Source organism: Pollicipes pollicipes, unplaced genomic scaffold (assembly GCF_011947565.3).
Source record: "Pollicipes pollicipes isolate AB1234 unplaced genomic scaffold, Ppol_2.1 Scaffold_3087;HRSCAF=3621_pilon_pilon_pilon, whole genome shotgun sequence".
NCBI classification, from domain to species: Eukaryota; Metazoa; Arthropoda; class Thecostraca; order Pollicipedomorpha; family Pollicipedidae; genus Pollicipes; species Pollicipes pollicipes.
Genome location: NW_023596225.1, coordinates 44,309,564 through 44,330,755, shown reverse-complemented (window position 1 = coordinate 44,330,755; position 21,192 = coordinate 44,309,564). Strand labels below are relative to the sequence as shown.

The 21,192-nt window shown below is 52.5% G+C and overlaps 2 protein-coding genes across 3 annotated transcripts; one reads left to right on the top strand and one right to left on the bottom strand.

Annotated features, from left to right (window-relative positions):
* Positions 1-638: 638 nt before the first annotated feature.
* Positions 639-13,071, top strand: LOC119089507 (actin-related protein 2/3 complex subunit 4). 2 transcript variants are annotated; one of them, XM_037212235.1, is made up of 5 exons: positions 639-702; positions 5,199-5,321; positions 5,621-5,739; positions 8,519-8,726; positions 11,364-11,543. In XM_037212235.1, the coding sequence occupies exons 2-5, from the start codon at positions 5,319-5,321 to the stop codon at positions 11,541-11,543; spliced, it is 510 nt and encodes a 169-aa protein (XP_037068130.1). In that variant the 5' UTR covers positions 639-702; positions 5,199-5,318. The 2 variants fall into 2 exon arrangements, with proteins under 2 accessions (XP_037068130.1, XP_037068131.1); XM_037212236.1 differs by lacking the exon at positions 639-702 and adding an exon at positions 13,032-13,071 and having other exon boundaries at positions 11,364-11,534.
* A 4,011-nt stretch (positions 13,072-17,082) lies between these two features.
* On the bottom strand, positions 17,083-20,008 carry LOC119090227 (mitoferrin-2). Its single transcript, XM_037213012.1, has 2 exons — positions 19,999-20,008; positions 17,083-19,008 (listed from the first exon to the last, which is right to left on the bottom strand). Exons 1-2 carry the CDS (start codon positions 20,006-20,008, stop codon positions 18,401-18,403), a joined length of 618 nt encoding a protein of 205 aa, XP_037068907.1. The 3' UTR covers positions 17,083-18,400.
* Positions 20,009-21,192: the final 1,184 nt, after the last annotated feature.

Below are 21,192 nucleotides of genomic sequence, written 5' to 3'. Positions count from 1 at the left end.
ACAATCAGCCCTTCATCTTGACCTGGGATCGGAGGCCACCCACCCAAGGCTGCCCTCAGAGTTGAAATCCGGAGTTGAATCCGGAGCCGCTCGGAGTTCAAATCCAACCCACGCGTTGTGAGTCGCATTCGAAGGCCATTTGGTCTGCTTACTGCGTTTAGTGACTGACCAGCGATCTGCAGGCGAAGCGACATATGTGAGAATGGCAGAGTCCTTCACAAGTTATCCGGGCGAGGGAGCTGAGCCCTTTTCTCCTCCCCATTGAAGCTCCAGCCCCTCACCCAACGAGGGCAAAATCTGATCGATGCAAGCGCACTGCAGGACGGGACAAAAAAGTTGCGTGACATTGTTCGGAAGTAATTCAAACTTGGCTCTAAGCCAGATTTTAGTTCAAAAGATGGAAATAACAGCCTTAACAAAACTTGAAAACACGGATATCTCTGCATGTTTTCATGACAGGATGAGCTAGTTTTCCAATTAAATTTCCGTCCCTGGACGGTGGCGAGATGAAAATTGTTTGAACGGCAATTTAGCAGTCGTGAGCGAATACGACATCAGCTGCTGAGACATTTGCAACGACCGGACGACAATGGGTGCGGACTGCAGATTTCATACAATGCATCATTCCGGCAGGCGTTACGTGGTGGCCTTTTGAGACTACGAATTTTCAGTGCGGTTAAAGTTCCAGACTAAAATATTCAGGTAAGATTTAAGCAACAGTGCAATGTTTCGTTCCTTCGCGACCTCTGTTAGGCTTCGTGGAGTGTGGCTCAAATTGGCCGTTGAAGCGTTTTGATCTTGAGTAAGAATGTCGAATAAGATACGCGTGATGGTAGAGCGCAGGTAACTTTGCGCATCGACCATTTATTTACCTGAATGACTCGTAGGAGCTTATCTCAAGAACTTGTTACAAAAAAATATGTTTTAGAGCTTGCACATGTCAAGGTCGAAACTATTTTGGGGGCATTAGTGGAACAGTACCACATAGTTGATTTGAGTTCATCAGTCACGGCCGGTTGTCAAAAGGTGGCAGATCAGACAGCAAGATGTTTAGGCAGATCTGACCCTGCCTGCCTCAAATGGGACAGCTAGCTTCTATGCAAGGGAGTCCCAAGTTGGGACAGGGGCTTGTGATGTGATGACTAGTGAGGTGGTCTACAATATTTTCCCATTGATATGTTTTGCATCTATTATTGGTTGCCTCTTCTGGTGTCTTTAAGAAGGATCCAAATTACACCAAATTTGCTTTCCAATGTTTTGCATTGCATCTGTATTTTCCAAACAAAGTTAAAATGTTAAGGAAGGGCATTGAACATTTCTCAGTATCAACAAGAAAAGCTTTCAAGTTTTCATGCAGAATGCTGTCTGCTGTATGGCTGTTGGCAGGGCTGGTTTATTTGTCAAGTGCAAGCAGCAAAATCTAGAATAAGGAAAACATATTTGTGCTAGTCTAAGTGCTTGAATATCATTGGTGGATTTCAGGCTGCAGGTTTTTTGTGAGCAGCTGCTGCAGGATTGGACAGAACAATATTCCAGCATTTAGCATAACTATGATGTGGTTGGGATGCTTATCAGGAACTTGGTTTTTGGGCTGTCCCTGCCTCTGGGGAGTGTTATTCCTTTCTGTTTTTAACTCATAAGTGTGGTTTGAGGCTCTGTCTGACCTCTACCCCAGTTCTACATAACCTGCCCCAAGATGCCAGGGTGACCCCAAAATAATGTGAGCTGCTTCAATTAAGGAATTTCTGTCACAAAATTTCCAAAACATGACCAAAATGCACAACCCTGCCCCAACAAGATCTTGTCATAGTCTGCAATATGTTGCAGACTGAACACTTGGTATTTTGGCTGAACAATCCACAACCAAGTGACAGTGTATGGTGCAAAACATGCTCAGCTGTCACTGAGGAGGTTTTGCTGAAGAAGCCACTGTGTGGTAGGGTGTCACAAAATGTATATAATGCTGTTCTTATTTAGGAAAGAAAACTTCAGAATAAAATTTTTGAATGTATTGCTTATCTGGCACAACACAGGTTATGTGACATGTTAAGAAAAGGTAGCCATTAGAAGCTAGTCAAATGACCACATAAGCAAGCTCTTTGGCAGCTAGCTTGTTTCAAACATCTAGCATCATTTAAAGGCCTCAACATGCTTGTTGGGACATGGTTGGTACCATATTAGTGCCAATCAACACACCACCCTGCCAGATAGAAATGGAGTAATTTTGTTTTATGTCATATTTGAATGAAAAGGCTGGAGTGGAAATTTTGGATGAATTTTTTTCTTTCAATGTTGCCTTGTCCACAAAAGGAAAGACAAAATTCAAGAGCAAGAGTGAAATCTGATGATGTTGAAGGGCAAAAGTTTCAAACATGTAAAAACTGATGGCAAAAAGTGGGTCAGGGATTGTTTTGAATGACAAGAGGACAACATGCACAAAATTTTAGTGACATCCAAATAAACAAACAGGTAGTCAAAAGATTTGAAAAGTTAAGATAGCAGGTTTTGATGGCATGCAAGTGGCATGAGAGATGATGTCTCCCAGATGCATCAGATGGGCTCATGAATCAGTGGGTTTTGATGCCTTGCATCTCTGGGCACTCCAGCCCTGTAGCCCCTGCCCCCCCCCCCTCCCCCTCCAAATCTGTGGGAGGAGTGGGCCAAGTCTGTGGTGAAACCTCTTTGGCCTTTGAGCCATTTCAGCCAAATTTAGCCAACTTCGGCCATTTTTCTACTCAGCCTCCCGTTCCCCAACTTACACTGTCAGACTACACCCCGAGCATGAACCATGGCCTGCTCGCCTGTTATCCTGGCCAGCCCGCCCCCAACTGGCAAACGCTGCCGACGGCAGTTAGCCTTCGTGCCTCCATTACCGAACCACGCGCAAGGCACCCTGAGACTATCAGGGGGCTGATGCACTATGAGCACCCTGCTAGCCTCTATCCGTGCTCCTGAAAGCTCCTTCTCTAGCCATGGGCTGGGCCAGCTGGAAGCAACAGAGGTGCTCATAGCAAAAGGTAGCGAACAGTGACGCCGTCCGTTTCAAAATCCATTTTTCGTTAGTGCTGTTGCTGGACAGACATGTTCCTGGTTCCCAATGTTGGTTGCTGGTTCCCACTTCCTCCTCCTGAAAACCAGATAGTAGATTCTGGTTCTGGCTGGTTCTATCGTAATCTCCATCCCCGCCTCCTAGATCCCATCTGTTGTTTTGCAAACACTGCACCATTTTACCTTGTCAGTGCCCTCACTGGCTCTTGTACAAAAAAATTATGGGTTCTCAATTCTCAATGCTTCTTCTCAATGGCTAGAACCTGGTTTATAGTTCACACTTGAGGGTGTAGTTGAATAAATGAAGCTGGGGAGGCTGAGTGGGGAAAAGGGTTAAAATTTGCCTCAAAATTGACTGAAAAACGAATTTCTACTCTGTTTTGGCTTGCTTCCCTCTTAAAGTTGTGTGTGTGTGTGTGTGTGCATTGTTACCCCAATATAGCCCTGTCATATATATATATATATATATATATATATATATATATATATATATATATATATATATATATATTGTATGTATGTATGTATGTATTGGCATCCTGTAGAAAATACATACTGCACATCACTGGCTGGTTGACTGAAAAGGTGAGCATTACCAGGGTTGTCATCAGCACAGGTATCTGTATATTATCTGATGTATTAGCCTATTGGTAGCCATATGAATCTTCTACGACGTGTGCACCATTCACCAATGCAGTAGGAATGGTATGGAGCAGTGCTGTATTTCAACCACTGTTAATAATGAAATACCTTTGTATGACCCTCCACCACCCCCGCCGTCAACTGAGATAGCGTGAGGGCTGCATAGGCTCGTCCCCAGCTCCGGCATAGCTTCCAAGTATGTCTGCGCGCCGGAAACGGTCCGCACAGCTGACATACACTTGATTTGGCTTCGTCTGGTCCTGTATGACTCGGGAACTGTGCGAGGTATTTTTAAGATGCCTGTGCAATTTGTTCGCGGCTGACGTCACGCCCTTTCGTGCAGCGGCGTGGATTGAATGGCTTGCCCACTGTGATGTGCCAAAACAAATTTGCCGAGCTGAAGGTTGTTGTCTGTAGGGCTGCCTTTGGTAACAAGCTGCGACGAAAAATGTTTTGCCGAACGTCCTACATCAGTAAGATCGCGGGAATCAAAGGTGGGGGTGAGTGAGGAACGTTTTGTAAACGTGCAGCGTGCAATGCTGGGGGAACATGCACGCTCCCTTAAGGTTATCCACGTGATCCGACGAGGTCTGGTTTCCATCCGTACGAGGTCTGGGTTCCATCCGTACGAGGTCTGGGTTCCATCCGTACGAGGTCTGGGTTCCATCCGTACGAGGTCTGGGTTCCATCCGTACGAGGTCTGGGTTCCATCCGTACGAGGTCTGGGTTCCATCCGTACGAGGTCTGGGTTCCATCCGTACGAGGTCTGGGTTCCATCCGTACGAGGTCTGGGTTCCATCCGTCTCTGATGAGGAATTGGGCACGTTTGGTTCGTTAACACCGGATGCGAGTCATGGAGGAAGCGAGCTAAACGGCAGCACAGGTACACTATTCCTGTACTATGCTCCCTCGGGCCCATGTTGAAAGCAGCACTGAACAGGAATTTGGCGGTGTTGGGACAGGTCGGCTTGCTATACGAATTACTGGACGGGATGCAAGAAAACGCGCCATGGTTGTCTATGCGCGTACGAAGGCGAATCAGTCTCACTGGCTTCAATCCTTTTTTATTTATATCTTGGCAAAAAATTGGCCTTCCTGTGCCGACCTGCTCCATCATCTGCGCCCGTGACTTGGTGTCGATTTCATAATCATGATGCAGTTAAGCTTTCCTTCCGGAATTCTCCAGTACTGAAACCGATCCGGACTCCCACCTATGGAGAAGAACCCCAAGCAGCGCTGCGCAGACACCACATGTCTCCAGCGTATGTGCTTACGTGCTGTGCAGCCTCACCTTTAATATCCTATGGCTTTAACGATGCGTTCACGGTTTTATTATTATTATTATTTGGCCCCTTCTTTTGTCCTGGTGATTGCCGCGTGGCCGATGAAACTTTTTGGCCGGAGGCGGAGCTCGAACTTTGGAGCACCATGCACGAGGCCCTAGGCCAAACACTTACTGATTATGAGCTGAAGCAATGTCTTCTGATGTCAATCCTGCTCTTTTTCAGACGGGTTGACCAAATTGCTTCACCGGTTTTGCACAATATAGACTTGGTATCAATCTTTGACCATTCACTAAGGTTTTCCAAGTGACTTGAATAAGCAATATCAGGAAAACCCACCATAAAATGGTAAGTTTGGGTGGCGACATCTATCCGCTCTATATTCGACGAATGGTGCGGTAATATGAGTCAATCGATTTTTACTTGCAACATGTCTCACGTCACCACGTAATCTATGAAAAAAAGAAAGGAAATGTATCAGTCAGACCTTTCAATTCAATTTTAAGATTGGTTTTATATTTCAATTAGAACTTTCATTTTCAATTTCAAAAGAATTCACATAAGCGCATTTGCATCACATGACCAGCGTGCATTCTGTCCAGAGCCACCGTCGCCAGTCACGCATCCAGTCGGTGTCTTCGTTTCAGGCGGCCACCCTGAAGCCCTATCTGACGGCTGTGCGCCATACTCTGACGGCGGCCATGTGTCTGGAGGACTTCTCCTCACAGGTGGTGGAGCGGCACAACAAGCCGGAGGTGGAAGTCAGGTTCGTAGCCGATGCGGTATGTGGGGCGGCTGTGATGTATGCGGCACAACCGTGTACACGCTGTTGACGAACGCTGGCCATGATCCTCGTCCAGGTTGCAAGCCCATGTGCTGAAACGTTACGCACTGCCCCTTCGTCGCGAATGGCATCATTCTCTGCTGGCTGTGCACGCGCTTGATCAGCGGGAAGCTGTCCTCAATAAGACATGTTTAGTGTGCCGTTCTTGGCGTGCAGGGATTGCGGTCGCTGCAGTTATCTCGCATCGGTCCTGTCCGGTCACGGTCACGCATTGGTCCTGTCCAGTCACGGTCACGCATCGGTCCTGTCCGGTCACGGTTACGAATCGGTCCTGTCCGGTCACGGTTACGAATCGGTCCTGTCCGGTCAGGTCACGCATCGGTTGTGTCTGGTCACGGTCACACAGCGGTCCTGTCCGGTCACGGTTACGAATCGGTCCTGTCCGGTCACGGTTACGAATCGGTCCTGTCCGGTCACGGTCACGCATCGGTCGTGTCCGCTCACGGTCACGCATTCCTGTCCGGTCACGGTTACGAATCGGTCCTGTCTGATCAGGTCACGCATCGGTCCTGTCCGCTCACGGTCACACATTCCTGTCCGGTCACGGTCACGCATCGGTCCTGTCCGGTCACGGTCACGCATTCCTGTCCGGACAGGAATGAGTTCTCAGTACCAGGGTGCTAACACCTAAGCTTATGCAGCCAGGCACGTTTGAAACCCTCGTAGATGAGTCTTGCCATTGGCCTGTCACGTTACTGGGTTTACAAGTTGATGTGTAGGTTTGCTGGTGTGGCGTGTACGCATTAGTTCGCTAATGGCGAGCATTTTTCTGAGTGGCGAGCCGACGGGAGGCTTGCGTGAACTCGTCAAATTGAAGTATGAGTAATCTGCCCAATTCGTCACACTTTTTTAGGGGCCGATGTTTTTCACCCTCTGGTGCTAGGTTTATGGAATTTTCGGCAAGAGGCGCAGATTTATAAACCTCGTGTGTTGTATAAATATTTAAGCATCTGCGTGCGGGCCTGTTTGGCTAGGAGGGCGTCGTGCACCGATCAGGAGAGTTTGGTCTCCACCATTGCGATGTTCCCACAACCATCTTTTAGGTGGCTGGTGAAGCAAACTGGGAAATCGATATTGCTGGTTTAAATGAATGCTGTTTTTTTTTTTGCTTGTGTTTGTGCCATTCATTGGCACAGGGCCCGGTCTTTGCATCTTTATTTTAATGTTTGGATGTACTGCCTGGGCCAACAACTGCTGCAAAGCGTGTAGAAAGTATCTCGGGGCAGAAGGTTACGAGTTTTTGAACGGCGTGGGCTCTACAGCTACCTCGGATCTCATAAATATTTGGGAACTATGCCTCGGTCCTCCTGCCCAAATATTCGGAAAAGCGGCCATAAGAAATGAAATCCAGCACCATGCCCTGGCTTTTATATATTGCGCTGTACCGGGCCATAGCCTTAAATGGAAGCCTGCTTAAAATTCAGTCCATAGAAGCGATCTACCCGTTCATGAACAAATTCGCGCTTAATGCCAGACACCACGACGCCGCCTTGAGGTACTGGTCGGGCTGCAGACTGTTGAGCTGGGGGATTTCGATTACATTTCGGAGTGTATGACTTAGCTGTTATATGGAACAATACGGAGTAAACGTATATTTACGAAGATGACGCACTAATAGACAGACGACTGCCGCACAAAGGACATGTTTATGCTATTCGCTTTATTTGTTGATGCAATGAGTTCAGCTTGGTTATGATCGGAATACCTTTCTTATTGATACTAAAAACCCGATCAAACAGCTGCGTGCACATGCCTGGAAATAAGTCCAGCGTAACGTATGTCGCGCTATGTTCTGAATAATGGCATGCCCTTGCTGTTAATGGCGTTGAAGCCTTCGTTGAGATGGGGAAATCGTGATATGTACGTTGTTTGTTTCTATGCACTGTCATAGGGTTAATATTAAGTGTTGACCAGGATAAGGGTCAGCCCCCCACCCCCTGGTTCGCCGCCCGTGGGTGCGGTCATTTGCTGCGCAGATTTGACGGCCGTCAGAGGTGTGGCAGGCTGGGTCACGCGCTGTGCCTGTTTGGGTCGGGGTGCCGAAGCTGCCGAGTTTGGGGTGCGTCGTCGCGAGGCTAGGTCTGCTGACGGCCACACTCACGGCAAGGGCCACCAGCGGGCCCGCTCTTGTGACCATACACTCGCAGATCTGGACGTGTCTTGAATCACCAAAAGGGACACGTCAATTGGCCGTGACGCTGTGTCTAGCCCGTCAGCACACGTGGGAGCAATGGACGTCATGTTTTCATGACCGGGACTTTATCTTTTGATTGGATGGGTTTTGGGCACCAGAACCCGCGCTGAGCAGCGTTTTTTTTTTGTGTGTGTGTGTGGCCATGACTTCACCACCCGATCATGATATTCCAGCTCAACGGCAGATTTTAGTGGCGAAAGGTGAACGTGCCGCGGTGTTCGGCACGGTCCTCCTGCCCTCCGACGTCACCTGATCTTTAGCGCAGCGGCTGCCGCCGGCGAAGGCCCTCCCAGTTGGCAGCAGACCGTGTCTGCAGTGGCGATGAGTGCTTAAACCGACTCGAACTCACACCATCACGAGCATTAGCACGGAGCGCTCACACAAAACCCATGCTGTTGCATCACCCGCACGAGCACAGGAGCACGCGGCGCCGTGCTGCTGTTGTGGGCACGGCTCGCGCTGGCTTGAGAGGCGCACGCTAAGGCGGCGCGTCCGGCCGGCCGGCAGGACTAGCAAGGAGCTGCTGCTCACGCCCGTCATCATCAGCCGCAACGAGAAGGAGCGCGTGCTGATCGAGGCGTCCATCAACTCGATCCGCGTCAGCATCGCCATCAAGCAGGCGGACGAAATCGAGAAAATCCTCTGCCACAAGTTCATGCGCTTCATGATGATGCGCGCCGAGAACTTCGTCATTCTGCGGCGGAAGCCGGTGCAGGTCAGCTGGGGGGGGGGGGGGGGGGGGGGGGGGGGGGGACTGGGGGTTCCTGGGGCCGGCTGGGGCTGGGGACTCCTGGGACAGGCTGGGGCCTGGGAGGATCCTGGGGCTTGCTGAGCCTGGCGGGGATGGGTGGCGGCGCCCGGTGTAGCTGCAGTCAGCTGAGGGGGGGGGGGGGGGGGCTGGGCGGGGGAGCGGTGGCGGCGCCCGGTGTAGGTGCGGTCAGTTGGGGGGCTGGGCGGGGATGGGTGGCGGCGCCCGGTGTGGGTGCGGTCAGCTGGGGGGCTGGGCGGGGATGGGCGGCAACCGAGCTTCCTGGGAGAGCGTCAGCCTGTAAGGCTGTAGGGCTTGTAGTTCAGCGTAGGGCTGCATCTTGGCCATTCCATATGATCGGAAGTGCCTCCCTAAAGGTCCGGCAGATCGTGACAACTCTGGCACTGTCTGAGTGTTGATCGTTTCACAGCCGGTTTGAAAGATTTGGCTTTGTGACTGGTTAGGTAACGGCGCCGTGACATCGTACTCAAAGCTTTGCACAGCAAAAATGTAGCAAAGCTGGGTTCCGTGATGCATTGTTGGCGCATTTGCCACTTTTGCTGTGCAGCCTTCGGCTTATTTGTAATGCTATGACCTGAATGTGGCGCCCCACCGCCAGTAACATGGTAGTGGTACCATGTGGTTCATTCTACCGCCAACGGTTTTAAAGGCATTCGAGTGCAAAGGCTAACAGCTGTAAATAAGAAGATAGCATAGGAACAATGAGCCATACTCCAACTTTGTAAGGATGCAGCTACGAAATAAGTATTCGTTTGATGCCTGGAATGTTATCCCTCGCTAACCCAATGGGTTCGATGCAACCCGTGTCGTTTTTCGGAGATATCTCCTGAACTGTGTGAAGGACAACTGTACAATTGGGGCATCTTGGCCCGTAACCAGGCTGAAAGTTTCAGTTTTCTGGCAGGCAATGCCACTATGAACCTTGATTTCGTTATCAGGTGTTTTTGGCTGCGAAAATGTCGAAAATTGGCGTCATCCGCCGCACACTGTGTGCACAGGCTGCATTGTCTGTAACTTTCTAGTGGTTCTGAAGGGTGTAATGAGTATGTGCGGCCATCATTTGATGCCTGTGACCAGGATTGACACTTATTGGGGGGAGGGGCTGTTGCTCCCTTGGAGCCCACAGCCGTCTTGCGCCCTCCGCCCGCCGATATATGCCCCCACCGCCCGCCGAGATACGGCCCCCTCCGCTCGCCGAGATACGTCCCCCTCCGCCCGCCGAGGTACGTCCTTATCCGCCCGCCGAGGTACGTCCCCCTCCGCCCGCCGAGGTACGTCCCCCTCCGCCCGCCGAGGTACGGCCCCCTCCGCCCGCCGAGATACGGCCCCCTCCGCCCGCCGAGATACGGCCCCCTCCGCCCGCCGAGGTACGGCCCCCTCCGCCCGCCGAGGTACGGCCCCCTCCGCCCGCCGAGATACGGCCCCCTCCGCCCGCCGAGGTACGGCCCCCTCCGCCCGCCGAGGTACGGCCCCCTCCGCCCGCCGAGATACGGCCCCCTCCGCCCGCCGAGGTACGGCCCCCTCCGCCCGCCGAGGTACGTCCCCCTCCGCGTTCCGAGATATGGCCCTCTTCGCCTGCCGAGATACGGCCCGTTCCTCTTCAGAGCGTCGGCTGGCTCGATCTGACCTCACGCCCTGCCGACCTTCTTACTGGTGACCCACGGGTGAACTGTTTAAGGTTACAGTGATCTCAGGTCAAGTACTGGAGTGACCGTCAAGTTAGCCCATCATATTGCTGTAACTAATCATATAAAAGTGTGCAGAAAGCGACGTCAGGATCTCTTACCGTGATGGACGGCCGTGCGCCAAGGTCGCAGCAAATATCCCGGGATCGGATTTCTCATCTGTATCCTGGATCTTCCGGAATCCTGGATTTGTTTCTGAAATTTTACCGAGGGCTCTTCTGAGATCCTGGATTTGTTTTTGAAATTTTATCGAGGGCTCTTCTGGGATCCTGGATCTCTTTTTAACGTTATGTAAGGATAATAATAAGCTCTGCGAAGTATCCGCTGGGATTCCAGATTTTTCAGATGTTGTGGAATGATCTTGTGAGATCTTAGACGTTTTTTATTTGGCCAAAGGGCTTTTTGGTACCTTGGATATCTGGCGAAGGAAAAGTGTTTAGCTATCCCAGACCTCAGGTTTAGTTAAAAATTTCGCACATGTTTGAAAATGGCATGCATTCCCTGTCGAAAATGGCATGCATTCCCATTCCCTTCCCTCTCGAGATTACCGAGGTTACTTGGTCACCTAAGATAGAGCGCTCACTCCTCCTATCTACCCGCCCCAAGGCTAGGAAAGGGTGGCAAGGACACCGAAGCTGGCGGCGGTGCAGCGTCCCGTGCTGTGAGCCGGGTTTTCCACCGACGTGCGGTCAGGGGTGGATCCCGGCCGTCGACACGGCGGGGCGCCGCTCTTCCGCCGAAACGAGTTCTCGGTCCGGAGTGGTGGTGAACTGGTGCGGGCGTTCGAAATGTGTCTGCACGCCACGCTGGCTGTATTTCGGCCGTGTGCCGTGTGTAACTTTACGTTGTCTTGAAGGTCGACTGGACGTACTGAGCAGGCTAACGCCTCTGATTTCAGGGCTATGACATCAGCTTCCTGATCACGAACCATCATACGGAGGCGATGTACAAACATAAGCTGGTGGACTTCGTCATCACGTTCATGGAGGAGATCGACAAGGAGATCAGCGAGATGAAGCTGGCGGTAAACGCGCGCGCCAGGATATGCGCCGAGGAGTTTCTTAAACGGGTCAGTTGAGCTTCATTGTTCCGTCTTTTTGTGCCGATTACGTTATGATTCAAAATTAAGAATGTCGGTGGCTTGAAGCAGTTCATTTATTTTTTAGTTCGGTTGCTGGATTCTCGAGCATAAGGTCGGTTTCTTCTTCTTGTGAGATACATACTTCGCTCACGCCAGCACCGAAAATTGTAATGCGAACAAATATCTCAACTCTTTTGGCCGCTTTTCGAGGGATAGCTGCCGTTAAACCTCGGTGCGGTGAGCGCGTAGAGGCGCAGGACCTCGCGCACACTGAGTGAATGGGTGAACGGTTTTCGACACACTCTTTGGTATGCAATGTCACCCATCATTTGTCTGCTGGCTGGTCTGCTTACGCTAGTTTGTGAGAAATGTGTTGAATCACGGTATATTACGTGGGTTGAATCGGGTGTATTACATAAGTTGTTCAGTACATTACCGAGGAGCATTATTCACATAGATAAGACAATAGTGCTAGCCTTATTCCTTGGAGAAAACCAGGAGAATGGAGATATGGTTGGGTTTATTTTTCGGCAACATGCCTTTATCGAAACAACAGAAAAATAGAACAGCAGGCTTATGTCATTGTTTCGATAGAGGCACGTTGCCGAAATATCAACCCAACTATATCTCCATTCTCCTGGCTTTCTCCGAGGAATAAGGCAAATACTACCGTTTTATATACGAGTATATTACATTGTTGATTTCTAAATCATATCGGTTGACTGCTGAAATATTTTGATTGCACCCTCGACAACGCTTGTGTGCGAATACGTTACAGAAATTGGACGTGCCTTGCCAATAATTGTTTAGTATGCGTTGAAATCATTGTTCTTGAATTGCCAGTTCTTTTGTATCTGTTGAACTGCTGAGAACTTGCCCACCTGCAAAATGAGGGATGCCTTTTCATTTATCCCATTTGTGAGTTAAGTTCAAAAGGTTTGCGAGGGTTACATCTGGAACAGGCTGCCGGCTACAAACCGAGCGGGGCCAGTTGTTCGTACCCTGAGTGCACCTGCCAGGTGGTGCCGGTCCAGTTGGACGGGGTTTTGGCCCCGGTCCTTGGGCAGAGGGGTCTGGTGCCAGATCGGATTGTTTTCACCTCACGCACGGCTGTGACACCAACCCATGCTTTGTGGTTCAAGGTGACATCTTATTGCCACGACGGCCGTCGTGGAAAAAATGTACAATGTAAAACGTATATTCTACGTCCTTCGTGATGGCGGGGAGAGATCATGAGGCCTCACGAGAGAGCAGGTTCTTGCGGTCTTCGATATCTCTCGTCGAAGCTGAGCGGCGTGACGTATGGATCGCCTGATCGGAGTCAGCTCACGAGGACGCATCTTTAGCTAGCGCTGCTGACCTCTGCTCGCCGGGTTGGTCGTGGCAGCTGTGCAAGCGATGCGTGCCTGTTCGGTCGCCAGAGCAGAGGCGCGCGGCCGGCGCGCGCCCGTCCGTGCTGCGTGTGAGACGCGCGTCTTGTTTCAGTTCTAGCCGCCGGCCGGCGCCGGGCTGACGGACGGCTGGTCCGGAGGGGCGGCTTCCGCCGCTGCCGGGAGCGCGTCTCGGAGATGCGCCGCGGCCGCCGCGGGCCGGCCCTCGGCGAGCGCCTGGCGGTCGGCGCAGCGAGCGAGCTGGCGCGGCGCCCGAGAGGACGGAGTCGCCGGGTTTGGGTCGCTCCACACCGGACCCCGCTCCATGTTGGAACTTGTTAACTGCTTTGGCGGGGCTTTCGCCGAGCCCCAGTTGGCTTCGCGATGTGAGGAGGATGATCGGTTTGTATTCTACTGTGAGATTTAGCGCGGGCAAGCCAAGAAGCGGCCACTCGAATGGTTAAGTGTCGTGATTCCAGGGATTCTTTTATACGATGCTTATCGCATTGCCGGCACCGATCAAAGCGAGAGGCCACGTAGCTTGAATGCAGTTGTTTTGGCTGGTATATGCGTTCATTCTTAAGTTGCTGTTCCCCGTCGAATCGTTCGCTTTCCCTGATTCATGTTAGCCAATATAGTAAAATGTTTGTTCACATCCACTGGTACATTGCAGTGTGTGACATCTCATCTTGTATTTTTCTGCCAAATACACATTGGTTAGACATGACGTGACTGTACTATAGAAAGTCGTGGACTTGATCTTAAACTTCATGACTATGTTAAGATCGTCTATGTTTTGCGACGAACCGGACTTAGATAAGACAGTAGTAATAGCCTTATTCCCCGGAGAAAAACCAGGAGAATAAAGATATATAACTATATCTCCACTCCCTTGTTTTTTTTTCTTCGAGGAATAAGGCTATACTGCCGCCTTACCTTTGTGAATAGTGTTTTCTCGCAAATGCACTTCACAACTTACAAGCCAGACTTGTACATATTTTGATATGGTCGATATGATATGATATGGATATGATATGGCATATTACAATATGGTCCATCATTTCTCCGGGGGCACTTAGCCGCCTGTGCTATTTTGATGATTTTATATATATATATATATATATATATATATATATATATATATATATATAATATATATATATATGGGGGGCAATGCCGGAATTCCGGCTTCTAAGCCGAATGCGACGCCATGACAATGACATGGAGCCGAAGTCTTTAGGCAAAGCCAGTGGATTTGAATTTTGGAACTGTGAAGCCAAAGCCGAAGCTAGTAGTTTTGAATTTTGGAACTGCGGAGTCAAAGCCGGAGCCAGCGACTTCAAACTTGTACACGCGAAGCTGGAGCCGAAGTCAACGGTCAGAACTTCGAAAGCGCGATATCAAAGATGAGCCTGAGAGTGTAAAACCACGGTGCCGAAGCCAAAGCCGAAATCAGTGTGCCACACAGCTAAATCAAAAACCGTTCGGATGTCTGCTAAAACCGCATGTGATCAGCGAACATTATCAGGGCTTTGGGGGTGACTGAGACGTATTGATTGAGACGAAGTGACGAGATACGATTGAGACGAGGTGATAGTGTTACGGATACGGACTGTCGTCCCCGTCTTATATGTTGTATGTACACAAGGTTTTGAACAGTTTGCTTTCCGCCCGTCGTCCTCTTTTATTTGGCCTTTGACCGAATAGAATGACCGGCCGTGCTTTGGCTTTCAGCCATGTATGTGTCCCAGGCTCGACAGGCGTGCGGTACATTGGGATAACCGGACGAACGACACTGTTTTGTGAGGTGAAATGAAGCCGAATCCAGGGCCATGGTCCAGAAATTGTTCGAAGATGAAGACGACGCCGAAGCTGACTGTGACAAATGCTCCAAGGGTGAAGCCTAAGCTGAATTCAGCTTTAAAAGGGTCTAAACCCGAAGTAATCTGTGAAAAGTGGGTCAAAGGCGAGTCCGGAACCTAAGTCAGTGGAGGAAAATGTGTTGCTTGTTTTTTATCACCTATGCCTGCTTTGATGGTAATCGACCAAAACGGGCATTGAGTGGAAGATAATCAGCTTAGATAAAGTAAGTTTTGCAGCAAACTTCAAAGCCGAATAACTCACCAGCATGAATGTTTCTGGATGGCACGAAGACATTTTCAGCCTCAGTATACAATTCTATGACCAAGGATATACAGAACATGTGGATCTGTATCAGCTTAACTAGTACGTTACTTCGTTGATCAGTGTATTGAAAGTCAGCATGAGCTGTCACTGGGTTATTCCCTATCACTGAAGAAACACTGGATTATGCGCATGGTCAAGCGGCCGCTGGCAGGAATTTGAGCAAAATCAGCCACCCAGTCATGTCACGTAGGCGTGATGCCGTCGTTCTGTCCGCACGCCATTTTGAATGTAAAAATCAGGACGGGTTTCCAACTGCGAAATGATTTTCAGCAACGTTGGTTGAAAGGTGCCACTAGAGATTGAAAATATCAACTGACTTCATGTACACAGCACGTGGGCCTACATTTGTCACGAACGGACGTGAGACAGCTGAAGTCTCTCTAAGTCGGATATTCCCTATCGGATTCGAGTACTGATTTTGGGTCCTGCTGTTCGCAAGCAGCAACGAACTCGGTTCGAAAATCCGTAGCGTTACTGTAGCAAATCCTTATTAAGAATCATTTACTTGTCCTGCCGGTAAGTTAGATAAAACAACGTTCAGCTGACGCCTGGTGGTCAGAAAAAAGAAAGAGTGGTTCTATTATTGTCGGATCGAGGCGAGAGCCGTTTGGATCATCTCCGGCCTCCAATACCCAGGCGACTGTCGGCTCTGGGATTGCGACATCTGCCCTTGCGAGGTATTCGCACTCACGTACAAAATTGCACCCGCATTGTTTCAATGGCAGACAAGTTAGTCCTCAACTGCATGGGCCATGCTCGGACTGTTCACCCCACGGCTCCTCTGGCAAATCATTTCCGTTAAAGAAAGCGTTCCACATTTGTACTTGGTTCTGAACTGATAAAGCCACCTTGTAGAACCTTGTTGCAGTTCACAGCTATGCATTTTAAAGACCTAAAGCCCTCTGGTTCTTGCGCTTAAAAGCCGCAGAGATGTGGGAAAGTAATTTTGGAAAGCATTCAAAGGTCACCCTGACATTCATGGCGTCATAATAACGTCATTCGATTCGTGCCATTTAATACGCCGCGTGGTGACCAATGCCGAGAAAAATATAATGTTCGAATCATAACTGGCGTTCGTCAGCAAGATTTCCCGATAAAACGGCCGCCAATTTCGGTGTCGTGCAAGGTACGATGACGTAATCAAACAATGACGTGTCCGGGAGCATACTTACTCAACAGTGAAATTGTGTTGTCTAGAATAGTCTTCTACTGAAAGGTATACCGACATTTATCAGTGAGCTTGTTCCATCATATCTGATGCTTGCTTTAATACCTTCAAATGTGAAATATTCCCTTTAACCAAGTCATATCGCCGAGAAGTGGGGCGAACGGAGTGTCGTGTGCGAATGTCCTTTTCAACTACGTTGCGTACCAGCGGCACGCGTTAGAGCCTCAGCAGCTGAGTGCGTCGGAAAGCCTCAATGGCGAAGCCCAACCGCTGTAACCTGCAGGGCGTAACTATGGCTTGACTTGCCCATAGCTGGTCACAGCGACAATCAAAAGCCCAGCCGCCTTTACCAGGACTTGCCTTCATCGGCGTTCCAGCCAGCCAACGCTAGACGCGTCCTTCCCCGGTCCAGAGCACACTGAGACCAGTCAGTTTCTGACGCCGATCCACTCAGTCCAGGCCTGCCAGCCAGTCGGCCGCACCACCGACAAGGTGTGCTGGGATGACTCCACTGAGGTTCCGGCCGTCTGCAAGCGTTCTGACCGCCGTCTGCGCCTTCTTGCTTTTTCCGTGCATTCCATGCATTCCATGCAGGTATGGAACGTAGCTGATGAACGGATGTCCTATTCGAACAGGCTTTCAGGCCCAGGAACGCACAAGAGGCTCACAATGGCGACTTCGCCCGAAATCGTAGATCGAGTCATTTTAAGCACGCCATGGCCTAAGTAACCATGGCAACGAACATGTATCTGTTCCACGCTGGGTCGCGTTTCATGCAACTCTTTCCCTCACACGACACAGCCAATGTTTCCTTGTTCATGTATTGACTATCAGCAAGTAACAAAACGCATACAGCTATAACAACGGTGCTGGGAAAGGTTAAGCCGCCTCTGGACCTGAATCTCTCTCCCTGCCCATTGTTGCCTTACGGATAGGGTTTAACTAGGTAAATAAATGAGAGGTTCAGCATCACCGCGCTGCGAACTCGCCCCACTAAACCCGGAACCCAATTTGATCAACCCTGCGGTTATGCATCGGGCGAGCACCGGACGGTGATGCTGAACCAGAAGGGCCGCCAGCACCAAACTGGCGGCGTCGTCGATAGGGGGCCCAAAAACCTTTTCTCTCGCTGCGCGCCGATCACGCACCGTGGTCAAATGAAGCGGCGACACCAGCTGCACTCCAATCCTCCAGAGTCGCATCCGTGCGCGTGGAACAGGCATGCGCTGCGTGCGCGGACGTGGTCGCGAGGAGACCGTGCCCGCCGGCACCCGGCGGAGGGGCGGCGACACTGCCCAGCGGTCGGCGGCCACCGTGCCGCCGCGCCACACCGCTCGAGAGGCCCGGGCCCGGCCACGGACGCGGACGCCCGCGGTCATCGCACCTGCTCCGAAAACCGAGACGGACAGAACCGTGGCGACGCGACTGAAAGCGGGCGAGGCCGTTGCAAAGCAAACAAGCAAACCTGAACGCACACCGTACAGGAGGTAACAGAGGTGAGAAGGGCCGCCCTCACGGCGCCGAATCGCGAACCGGGGCCGCTTGTGGCCCCTCGGGGCGGGGCGTCAGGGGCCATCAGCGCCTGCAGACACGCGCGTCGGACGCCGGATCGGCGCAGAAGGAGGTCGGGAGAGAGGGACGGGACGGGGGTCGAGGCTGCGGCGAGCGACGGTTAACAGTTCCCAGCTAGTCGGGCGGCGGCGGCAGGCGCCGCCCAGTCTCGATGTTGCGCGACGAGACTAGCATCAGGTACATCAGCGATCACCGGTCTAAAATATTGCCGCGTTGTGGCCAGTCAATACTGACGGACTGACTGACGGCCGGCGACGGCGACGGCGCCGGCGCGCGGCCGGCGCCGGTCGTCACCTCCGACGGGCAGCTACACTCCCGGGGAAACAGCAGCGGCCAGAATACCGCTCGCGCCGGTCAGGGCTGCAGCCGCACTCCGAAAGCACCAGAGCACCAAAATAGAGGTGTGCGTGTGTTTAAAGTCCAGACGCACGGATCCACCATCACCAGCGAGCAGCGCGCCCGGCGCGGCCGTGCAGCCTCCGACAACAGCCCGGGTCTCGCGCGGCCGGCGCGTCCCAGCCGAGCCGTCATCGGTCAATCTCGCGGGGCGCGCGCGCTCACAAGGAGCGCGGTGAGAAGTCGGACGCCTGGGCGTGCGCCCTGTTGAACGGCACTGTCGGGTACACGGCGGAGGCGGCGCTCTCGGCCGCCGCGGCGCGCTCGGCCACGCCCGCCCGGCTCAGCGCGTACTTCATCGACTCGTACACGGTCCAGCAGATGGCCGTCGACGGGATCTGGTATACTACGCGCGCCTGCAGGCCGCGGAAGAAGCCGCCCACGCCGCCGAGCCGGTACACGACGCGCGCGGCGGCCGGCAGCCCCGAGATGGGCCGGCCGGCGCCGGCGTCGGCCACCACCCGCGCCTCCTGCGTGTTCAGCAGCGTCTTGCAGACGTCGAGCGGCGTAGTGACGGCGGCGGCGCCGGCGCCGGCCAGCGCGCCGCTCAGCATGTGCGCCGTCGGCCAGTACTGACGCTGCGGGTTGGTCACGCGCTGCGCCCACTCGTATATGACGAAGTGGATCGACTGGAATGGCACGTTCATGGTGAGCTGGGTGCCGTAGGCGCGGTAGAAGGCGCGCAGCCCGTCCTGCCGGTACACCGAGCGCGCGCAGTCCAGGCACGAGCGGAACGGCGAGTTGTACATCTGCATCCGCTGCTTCACCACTGCAACGGACAGAACGGCGCGGGTGTTAGGCGAATGCTGGTCCCGCGGTCTGGCGGTCCCGGTCTCGTCTCAACGGGCGGCGGACGTCATACGCTCGAGACGCTACACCATGCGGGTTCGCGTCCGGTCGCAGTCGTCCGTCCTTTGCCCAGTGATGAAGGAAATATCAATATTGAACGGCACGCCGTGAACTATGCACTTAGAGATGATGACTTTACCTTGCATCCAGCATTGCATTGCAGGCAGCTTACATGTATTCGAGGTAAACATTGTTAGCTGTATAGCTCCACGGCCACAGCTATCGCTCCTCAAAACTTGTGAATGGCGCTGGAGCACTGGTTGAAGTCAAAGCAGCTTAGATCGACTTAGTTCAGACTCCGATCCCCACCCTGCCAACTTAAACCATGCGGAGGAAAGAAGAGAGCGTGAAAAATGAACAGCAGCCAATGTTTCACAAGTCACTGGAGTATACGATGAGGTCCCAAGTGCCGCCAAGTCTGGGAAACGTCACGTCCTCAAAACAAATGAGCTATGTTTGCTACCTCATCAGATTTTGCGCACGTCAGCATTGCCTCAACCACTTTAGGTGCTGTTGGCTAGGTTGGATAACGTTCGTTGGATGACGTTCATCACCACTTCTAAACGGCCTCTGTTACGCAACATGCCGGCTTTCACATCGGTCTCGCTCCCGCGCTCCTGCAGATAATTCAGCCTGCTGCACGCCTCACCGTTGCAGGTCTGCGCGCGCCGATCTGAGACCCGGACCCTGACCACGACCTATCATCCGGCGGGCTCAGCGTCGGGCTCTTTACAAAAGTTCGGTCCAAACATTCTAATTTGATGGATTTCTGGATCAGCGCACACGTTAAGCAGTGCTCGCTGCGTGAGCCATGGCCCACCATCCGATCGTAATTCCCAGTCGACGGCGGGGTATTGCGGCGAAAGCTTAGCGTACCATAATGCCCGGCACGGTCTGTCCCACCCCTGACGTCGTACCATAATGCCCGGCACGGTCCGTCCTACCCGTGACGCCACCTGACGTTCCGCGCGGTCGCCGCCGTCGACCCCAGAGGCGAACAGTGAGCGCCTGAGGCGACTCGAACCCAGCCCGCCACGGGTGGGTGAATCCGACGGCAGCCACTCTGACCAGCCTATCATCCGGGGCAGACAAAGCTCACGTCCCGGACATCAGCGCTTGGTAAGCTTGGAATCGGCGGTCTCGCAAGGCGGCGATAGCCCGCCGACAAATGGCACGTGTACCAGCTGCAATCCCGACAAACATATTTCTTCCGGCGCAAGGATTCCTATGACGTTACAGCTGGCCGACAAAAATCTGCCGTGTCATCTCAAGGTGAGTCAGCCGGCGTTGCGGGCGCGGCCGTGCCATTGTTAGCACATGGGCGCACCACACCGGCGGTCATTTCCTCACAAGCCACAGCGCATGCACGACCGGAGCAAATTCACCTACGGCAGTGCAGTTTCGCAGCCCAACGGCACGATTAAGTGACGTTATCCTAGGATCTCCCCGACACCGACAGCGTGGGTCAAAAGAACTGCTCCACACTGCGGATAGGGCGTGCGGGTGGAGTGTGCCCGTTCAGAGTCTCGGTGGACGCCGCACAGTATGTGAGTGGTGGACAGAATGAGACACGCACTTTGCACGAGTAGCCAGCACGAAGGCAGGTCAGGGAAAAAGCACATGCCGGCAGCGCACGTAGGAAGTGCGGGGTGGACAGATCTTAAGTGCATGCGGATAGGCCACGTGGACCGCATCGCAGTAAAATTCAGCAGCGTCAGCCACCAGCATTCGAAACGCCGTGGGCGCCAGAAAACGTGCCAGTCACGACGACGCGGGACTTTCCCCCGCTGGTGTACCTGGCAACGATCGGGCGTTCGTGGCATGGTTTAGCTGGCAGCCCAGCATGGGCACGGGGCCTCTCCCTGCTGTTTGTGCTGGCACAGAACATGGTAGCAAAGCGCTACCGCGTGATCAGCAGCGGCAGCGGGACAACGGCCCCTCCAGCGGCTCGGTTCACTTTGAATCCACGTGAGCTGCCTTGTGCGCCGCTTCCGTGGCACAGATCAAGCAAGAGACCAGCGCCGGCGGACGCAACCGCGGCGATCGCTGCACAGTCGGTGCACTCCAATGCAATGTCAGTTGCAGTGCAACTTCCGCTGGCATT

Bases quoted from the DNA above. Each gene is read 5' to 3' on its own strand.
- LOC119089507 (XM_037212235.1), top strand. The intron at 5,740-8,518 runs GTTCGTAGCCGA...GCCGGCCGGCAG, and splicing joins AAGCCGGAGGTGGAAGTCAG to GACTAGCAAGGAGCTGCTGC. The intron at 8,727-11,363 runs GTCAGCTGGGGG...CTCTGATTTCAG, and splicing joins TGCGGCGGAAGCCGGTGCAG to GGCTATGACATCAGCTTCCT.